This window comes from Stegostoma tigrinum, chromosome 6 (genome assembly GCF_030684315.1).
Source record: "Stegostoma tigrinum isolate sSteTig4 chromosome 6, sSteTig4.hap1, whole genome shotgun sequence".
Classification (NCBI taxonomy): Eukaryota; Metazoa; Chordata; class Chondrichthyes; order Orectolobiformes; family Stegostomatidae; genus Stegostoma; species Stegostoma tigrinum.
Window position 1 is genome coordinate 76,550,448 of NC_081359.1, and position 9,323 is coordinate 76,559,770.

Sequence of the window (9,323 nt, forward strand, 5' to 3'; positions counted from 1 at the left end):
TTACATGTAGAAATTTTGTAAAATAAGTAAACTAATCATTTTAGAAGAAATCTAAAGTAAGCCATTTGAAGACTGGGCTCAGGGTAACCTAGTGATCAGAGATAATGGGAACTGCAGATGCTGGAGAATCCAAGATAACAAAGTGTGAAGCTGGATGAACACAGCAGGCCAAGCAGCATCTCAAGAGCATAAAAGCTGACATTTTGGGCCTCGACCCTTCATCAGAAAAGGAGTATGGGGAGAGGATTCTGAAATATATAGGGAGAGAGGGGGAGGTGGGCCGAAAATGGATAGAGGAGAAGATAGGTGGACAGGAGAGTATAGGTGGGGAGGTAGGGAGTGGATAGGTCAGTCTGCCTCCCCCTCTCTCCCCATTTATTTCAGAATCCTCTCCTCATCCCCCTTTTCTGATGAAGGGTCTAGGCCCGAAATGTCAGCTTTTGTGTTCCTAAGATGCTACTCGGTCTGCTGTGTTCATCCAGCTTCACACTTTGTTATCAAGGTAACCTAATTAATTTTACCAAGGTAAGGTACCTCATTGTAGTTCTCCTAGTTACAACCATGATCACATTAGCTCAGAACATCAAACTCCTTAGCAGGCAATATGATACAGGATAACATTTCATTTGAACTAAGTCAACCAATAGATGACTAACATATTTGCCAGTGTTAATTGATCCTCCTCTGTGAAGGACTTTCTTTCACATTACTTCCAATTGTTGGTTGGAAGGAGACCTGATCCTCTGCCTCTGTCTAATAGCTCTCCAAATAGCCAGCAGATGGTAGACATTTTGCTGTGTATATGTACCTTTCAATTTCCTAGTAAGGAGGCTAGTACAGTTTCACAATGATTAATTTTTAAAAACTGAACATTTTAACTTCATTTCCAATGCAGAGCCACATGCTATAGTCATCAGCTCTTTATGTTTTTTTTAAAGTTAAAGGAATGTTATAATTCTATTTGATAAATTAGCAGACCATTGGCTGGATTTTACATTCCCAGATGAGACATACTGTCCCCATGTGCAGATAATAACATTCAGCATCATGGTGTCAGGTCAGCAACTTGATATCATCAAGCAGGTCTTCCAATTGCAGTGCCAATGTCTCCTGAAATCATTAGCCTACTTACCATTTTGAAATCATTTGTTAATGGAGCCATTAAGATCATTAGTAAGCCATTCACCCACAATTCTTCATTGCCTGCTACATTATTGAGGAGTCGAATATAACAGGTTTGGAAGATTTCAAGGGAAGTTACAGTGAGCTGGCACGAGTACAGTAGATAAAACCTGCTGTGATTGAAAGTACCAGAAAATTCTGCTGCGGGAGGTTACATTTTTAGAAAATGGTTAGATATGGAATGAATAATAAAGTCTGATTCGGAGAGTGAGGAGACATGAAATTCTAATCAAGACCATGGCATTACCTTTCTACCTGAAAACATCCCAGGCCAAAAGGCCAATTGCCACAGAGCCTTCCTTTACACCTGTTTCTCAGAATCCACAAGTTATTTATTCACATCAAGGTGTTTTTCATTTCTATCTGTGAATATAATTGCAACAAAAAAATTCAACCCAAGATTTATTTTCCCAGTAATGCAAATTCACAAGACCTCTAGCTTGTTGCATCTGATAATAGCTGCAACGTTGGAAAGAAATATGAGAAAGAGTTAATTTTTTGGGAAGGAAGCCTCCCGTGCATATATAATTGGCTTCCTTCCTACCAGATGGCAGTGACAGGAGCAAGTAGACCATGCAGTTTCTGTTCCACCACCCTCAGTGTGCTGGGAGATGTAAGATCCAGCCCCTGTATCTGTTACTGGTTTTCTGACATCATTTTATTGAGATAAATATAGAATTTACCTCATACTGTTGCTCCCCTGTACTATCTATGAAATGGCAGCATTACCTTTCTACTAACTCCACTCTTGAATACTTTTATTTTAAGGCGCCTCATGTTTCATTATGCTGTTTTAGGGTTGGCCCTTTATATTTTCTATGTACATTTGATTTTTTTTTCAGATTGAGGCTTAGAATTTAAATTATGCTGCCCTTTTTAATGGACAAAATAGACATTAAACATTGAAAAATATGGCATATGTGTCATTGCACTCATTATTTACCTAAATATACACCTACAGAGTAGCTCCAAAGGTTGTTAGTATCTACCATATCCAACTGACCCCTTACCTCACTCCTTCCCATATCGATCCCCCATTTGTTCCTCCCCATCCTCAGCTTATTGAGGACTATTGCAAACATTGAAATCCTCCTCACCAGCAAAATGCCTTGGGACCTAAACAGAAGTCAGCAGCTCATCTACATCATTTAAATGTGGCCTGAGGTCAAATTTTGTTTTCGCCTTAGGCCTTTCCACTCAGGCACTGAGTGCCCCAAGTGGAAAAAAAATCTAAACAAGGAAAGAAAGAAGTTTAACAGACCAAGTTTTTGTGAAGAATGTTTTCTGCAAATAGATAAGAACAATCTTAAACAGTTGGACTGGAGACTGTAGTACAAATATAATTTAAATAGTATCCGCTTCTTCTTCTGCATAAGCTGGTCTCTGTCACAATTACTGAACAAAAATAATAGATACACGACAAAGTGACTAATATAAAAAGAATTATGTGACTATCAAATTCACTCACTATATAACCTTTAAACAATGAGTGTACAGAAAATTTTGGAAGGAACAATCTAAGTTATGTAAGGAACTCATGTGGCACAATTGTAGTGTCCCCACCTCTGGGCCAAGACACCCAGGATCAAGTCCCACATGCTCCAGAGCTGTATAATAATATCTCTGAACAGTTGACTAGAAAATATCTCGAAGTTGTTTAATCATACATTATCTGCCCCCATTGTGAGGACATTTCTGGTGGTCATTCACTCGATCGTATTTATCGCCACTACATGTGGAAAATAAGAGCACTCAGAATTAGTTATTCAAAAAGCATTGGCAGACTGAAAATTGAAAAGGAATCAAATTTATGAAGACAATAAAACAATCTAGAAAGGCAGATTTCTCTCCCCTTCAAAAGTAGCTTCAAGGGAATAAATGTTGTACTATTTACCATTATGCTATACATTGAAGTGTTTTCTCTGGGATGAGAATACAAGCTGGCCTGATTATGTAATCATTCCCTGGTCATAATTATGTAACCCATTTTACATATCAGTTTCTTTTCTTCTTCTGTGAATCACAAATGTCCAATGGATCAACACAATCTGATCCCAGAATGGATTGGCTTTAGGCACCGTCACATTAGAGTTTTTTTCCTCTGCTGTACTTTGTATTGGTGGAAATTCATGTTCATCTTTTGAAGAATATCATCCAAACAAAAGATAGCAAAATGGTGTCTATTGCTCATTATAAAGATGTATAGGATTTGGTTCAACTTCTCATTCACTGTTTCGCAAATATATTTTGTATTCCGTCATAAAGCCCTTTCTTGTTCACATTAGCTGTTTAAAATTTTGTGTGTCAAACAATTGTTTTCTTTCCCAAGAAGAATTTGTGAGCTATAAATTTTGTTTGTTGCATCTGTGCTTCTTAAAATTTCAAATTGCTTAATGTTTCTAGGCACGATTCTATGACATCACAGGAGAAACTCTTTGCCAAGTGATAAAAGTTCTGTTACACAGTGTAAACATTACGAGTGCAAACAGAATATCACACCATTGTGCTTATCCGTACAAATACATGGTTCTGGGCTGATGTAACATGCACATTTTAATTTTCCAACAGTAGATTTTATGAGACTATTTTTTTGCATTTCCTTTGGTTGCCAAGACATTTGCATTTGTCCCAATGGTGCCTTTGTTATTAGGTCTAGGAATTGATGTCTTAGCAACAGGAATTTTGGTTCTTGCAGGCTCGCATCCTACCAACTGTTGATGTGTCTGAGGCCAGGAAGTATGATTTGCTTCGCTCTGTCGTACAGTTAAAGTGGCCCTGTGTCTGGGAATGGCAGATACACTTTTCTCCTTGGAAATTGTAGGAACGTTGGATGCAGTAATGTTGGATGCAGGCGCAAGAGGTTTTGGAGACCAGATTTTAGGTTCAGATACAGAGGACATTTCTTCATCCGAAACAATACTTATCAAACTTTCATCTACATCTGCAAACAGATCATACAGAATATCTCCACTGTAACTGTCTCTTGGAATACTTGCCCTGGTAGCAAGTGTTTTCCCACTTTCATCATCAGGTCCAGGGGTTGTGGAGTCCCAATATCCCTCATCACAGTTTGGGACACAGTCTTGTTGATCACTGTTGGTGGTCACTGGGTCTTCATTATCATTTTTAGTTTTAGAAACATCATTCAAAGTAAGTTGCTTGATTAAGATCCCTTCTGCTGCTTCATCAAGGCAAATTGGAGTTTCTGAAGCCATCCAGGGTGTTTGGTTAGCCATGGTCTGGTCCTGTTTTTCTTTTAGAGGCTCAACAGTTGATGGAGGTGTGTCCCAAAATTCTTGCAGATATTCATCATCAACTTCATCTGGGCTTGCCATCTCCTCTCCTCCACCTTGATAAGTCAGAATATTTGAGCATTTCTTTGCACCACCCTTTCCCTTTTCTGCAGGAGCTCCTTTTTCACAGACATTCCCTTCATCATCCTGGTCAGCAATAATGTCTCCACACCCTGTAAATGAATCAAAGCTCTTTAAAGATGTAACATCAGAAAACATTAAGCAAATTCGATCAATTGATTGTTCCGAGGATGGATCATTATTGGGTGCACAAAGTGTTGAAGCTTCAGGATTGTGATGAGATTCGGATCCAGTTACAGAAATACTTTCTTCTTGTACATCCTGCCCCATATCAGTCAATCGTCCATCATGTTTTTCCTCTAGCTGTTCAAATCCCTTGACATTAGAATCTTGGTCCAATAACTGGTGGTCAGTCGCAGCTTTCTCCAAATCTTTACATAATTCTGGAAGGCACTTGCCACTATTTACATGTTTTGATTCCTCGGTGAAGATGGCTTCATTACCATTCTGCAATTCACATGATAATTTGTCCTGCATTTCCAATGCAGCACTTTCATGTTCAGAGCAAGATTTGTATGTCTCTTCTTTCACACATTCCAAGCTGGCAGTCAAAGAACTAGGCAGTGTAATAGTGCCATGGCTTTCCAGGTACTCATCTTTCTCCTCTTTACTAATTTTGTCCTTTTTATGCCATTTCATGTTGCTGAACAACCCTTTCAGTCCTTTCTTTTGTCTGTTGCAACTCTTTTCCTTCACCTGCTCAGAGTTTGAATGTACTGACTCTCCCTTGCCATTTTCTAACCTACTATTCCTTTTTAGTAAAGAGAAAAAACTGTGAGACTTAGCAATAGGTCTGCAACCAGCAGCAGCAAAGCTCATACTGTTGACAATTTTTGTACTGGAATCATTGTCCAGTTGATAATTACTCAAAGATTCTTCCTTATTGCTCATTTCCAGTCCCATATCAGCAATTCCATCATGCGTTTTGCTTCTAACAAGCCCCATTTTCAAGGAGCTTTTCCTATCCCCTTTGTTTTTCAGATTAAAAATACTAGGCATGGTGCCCCCTGATTTTTTCCTCCCAAATAATTTAAATGCTGTCTTACTTATCTTGCCAGTTTGTTGTTCAGAAGCCGAAATATCATTACAATCACAATGCAAGTCCATGTCTGCCACGATCTTGTTCCTGTTTTCTTTCTGCAGACCACTGCAGCTGCCTGATGCTGACTTTCCCTCTAGCAGCCTCAGTGCTGCTCAAATTCAACTCCATGGCAACCAGAAGGATAAGCAGCTTTCGTCATCTGTGAACTAGAGCCAGTCCACCCTCAGTGACAGTAAATTAACCTGAATTTTGTCAAGGCACTGGGAAAATTAGCATTCCGAAACAATTATACGCTGAATTAAAGTTTCTGTGTTCGTTAACATAGTAAATTGTATTCAGTTATGATTAAGAGAAATTATAACTTAAACAAATAAACATATTTTAATAGATAAACAGTTCTAGTTCTGCTTAGGTACTATGTACAACATATATACATAAAATGATTTACGTAAGGGAAACTACAGATTAGGAAGAGTCATCATAAAGTGTTTGTAAATCTCACAAGGAGAAGCAGAGGAAAATGGAGGCTGAATTTTTAAAATCTTTTTCACTCCTGATGACTTGTCAGTAGAACTGGCAAAGGTTTGGGAACAGATTGCCTACCCTCCATGCTAGTCAGAATACAACATCGGAACAGAAATAATAACTGGAAACAATCTACACTGCATGCATTGTTAATTAAAATTTAGAAAATGTGGAGCTGCAATAATTCAAAATCATGCCTGTTGCAGCTCTGTTAGTAGTGTGCGCACTGCTTGGTTAGAAAATTCTAGTTCCAAACCAGAGTTTGACCACAAAAATCAAGGTTGATCTTGTAGTGTTCTCATTTTATTGCCGTGATGATAAAGTCTGAGTGCGTTAGGTAGAATGTTAAAAATTTCTCCATGTGATGTTGGTATTGCAGGTCAGTATTTATTCCTCATCCTAATTGACTGCAGCACTGTTAAAAGTCAACCACATTGCTATAGTTTTGGAAGCACATGTTGGTCAGATTGGGTAAGGCTGGCAGATTTACTTCCCTGAAAGGATATTAATGAATCAGATGGAATTTTAGAACAATCAGCAGGATGCTGCCACCTGCTCTTCCTTCCAAGTTACTTTGGGATTGTTTTTAGTTGTTTGTCATAAAGAATCAACCAAGAATAAGTCTCAACAGAAGAAATGCCTATCTTAGCTCACAAAATAAATCATAGAATCCCTACAGTGTGGGAGCAGGCCATTTGGCCCATCAGACGTACACCAATCTTCCAAGAAATATCCCACCCAGATATACTCCGCTATCCTATCCTGGTAATCCTTGTAACCATATCCCGTGGAAAATCAACCCAGCCTGCACACTACGGGCAATTTAGTACCGCCGATCCACCTCACCTGCACATCTTTAGACTGCAGGAGAAAACTAGATCAGTCCTGAATAAGAGTCACAATGGACTCCAAACATTAATTCTGTTTCTCTCTCCACAGACGCTGCCAGACCTGTTAAGTTTCTTCCACATTTCCTGTGTTTTTGTTTTCAGATTTCCAGCATCCATGGTATTTTGTTTTTATTACAGTTATTGAATGTTGGGTTATGTAACCAGAAGAATTAAATATAGATGGGCAATAAATGTTGGCCCCAGCCAGGAAAGCCCATATCCCCTGTAGAGACATAAATCTCCACAGTTACAATTTACTGGACAAATCATACTTTAAATATGAACAGTTGTAATTAATACAACAAATTATGAACAAGTCATACATTGACAAGGATTTTGAGAAAAGCAAATGCTAATCCCATTTACCTATACTTGATCCATAACTTACTATAGCCTAAAATATTCCATAGCATTTTAAGTGATCATCTGGATGCTTCTCAAATGTTGTGAGAGTACTTGCCTCCAACACCCTCTCAGACAGCATGTTCCATGTTTCTACCATTCTCTAGATGACAATTCTTCTTCTCAGATCTCCTCAAAACCGTTTTGCTCCTCACTTTAAACTTATGCCCTCTGGTCTTAGATACATCTGCCACCAGGAAGAAATACCCACAATCTACTTTATCCATACCTCTCATATTTTTGTATGCCTCAATCAGATTCCCCCTCAGCCTCCTCTGCTTCAAGGAAAACAAACCTACCTAGCCAGTCTTCCCTCATAACTGAGACTTTTCATCTCATGCAACATGCTAATGAATCTCTTTTTCATCCTCTCCAGTGCAATCATGCCCTTCCAATAGTTCAGCAACCAAAATTGTACACAGTATTCCACTTGAGGCCTAACCAATATTTTATAAAGTTGTAACAAGACATTTTTGCTTCTATATCCTGTGCGCATGCTAATGAGGGCAAGCATCCCATATGCTTTCTTCACCACCCTGTCTGCCTGTGCTGTCACCTTTCGGGATTGTTGGACTTGTACGTCAAAGTCCCTTGGTTCCTTGATACGCCCCAGTGACCTACCATTGTGTATATCCTTCCGTTATTAGACCTCCCCAAAATGTATCACCTTGTACTTATGATTAAATTCCACCTGCCGTTCTGTTTCTCTACCCAATTTGCCAGCTGACCAATATCAGACTGTAGCTTGAGACCATCCTCCTCACAATCAATTATATCATCAACTTTTGTGTCATCTACAAACTTACTAACTATACCTGTTACTTTTTATGCTTTCATTAATATTAATAAAGTACAAAACATGAATATTTCTGAAAAGAGAAGCATGTTGTTTAAGCTTTTTGTCTTGCATTCCCCAACAGTTCAAATTTCAAATTATTACAATAATTTACACCCTAGCAGTAAAGAATACTGATTAGTTGGTGAGAGGACTCTGATTTGCCAAGGTGTTGCCACAGAAGAATCAACAAGCTCCTGAATAATTCCAAAAAATGTGAGGCTTGAAAGAATTCCTTTTGTTTGAAGACAGCGAGTCCCTGCATATGAACATATGGCAATTCTAGCAACTGTAACAGAGCTATGTTTGACTAATTTATATTAAATTACTTCTTGGTGTAGCTATTGGTTCACTCAGGATTGTTCAGCAATTGTGAAAGCAAATCTAACAGCAGACATTTTGTTGGGTTTTGCAAGTGCAGGCTTGTTGAGTAGGATATATTCTGCTTCTATTATTGACATAGATAAAGGGTGCAAATATTGTCAGGTATATTTGCTGCTGACTCAAAGATAATTAGGAAAGCATATGTTAAGAGAATGCAAAGGACTGAATCTTAACAAAATTCAATTTAAAGTCAAATTTGAGGAGTTTCATGAAGGATTACATTCCATGAGCTCTAGTGGGATCAATTCATAAGATTCTCCACTGCTCACCTCATGATGTATGCACCATATCTTTATGACACTGTGCTCCCACTAATATGCACTCACCAGCAGCAGAAGCATTTGCCACTGCCAGCACCTTCCAGGATTTGCACTGCCAGTGTCATATTCAAAGGCCCAGCTGTGTTTCAGCTCAAATGCTGCCAGCCAGGAATAGCCTCCTTTCACTACATATAGTCATCGGAACATGAACTGTCAGTTCCAAAGAAGAATCATTTGGACCTAAAAAATTAATCTGCTTCTCTTTCCACAGATGATACCGGACTTGCTGAGTTTCTACGGTATTTTCTATTTTTATTACAGCTAACTATTAATGGTGAAAGGAATTTGCACCCACTTAGCAGAAAATAATCCTGTGTGATATGGCTATTAATTTGTCATTTCTTATTGATATGAATGAATAAGAAAGAA

General features: G+C 38.5%; 1 protein-coding gene across 1 annotated transcript; it reads right to left on the minus strand.

Annotated features, from left to right (window-relative positions):
• Positions 1 to 440: 440 nt before the first annotated feature.
• On the minus strand, positions 441 to 5,738 carry amer2 (APC membrane recruitment protein 2). Its single transcript, XM_048533447.2, has one exon. The coding sequence runs from the start codon at positions 5,661 to 5,663 to the stop codon at positions 3,765 to 3,767; it is 1,899 nt and encodes a 632-aa protein (XP_048389404.1). The 5' UTR covers positions 5,664 to 5,738; the 3' UTR covers positions 441 to 3,764.
• Between the last annotated feature and the right edge of the window lie 3,585 nt (positions 5,739 to 9,323).

Excerpts from the sequence above, each read along its gene's own strand:
- amer2 (XM_048533447.2), bottom strand. The coding sequence starts at position 5,663 with ATGGACTTGCATTGTGATTGTAATGATATTTCGGCTTCTGAACAACAA.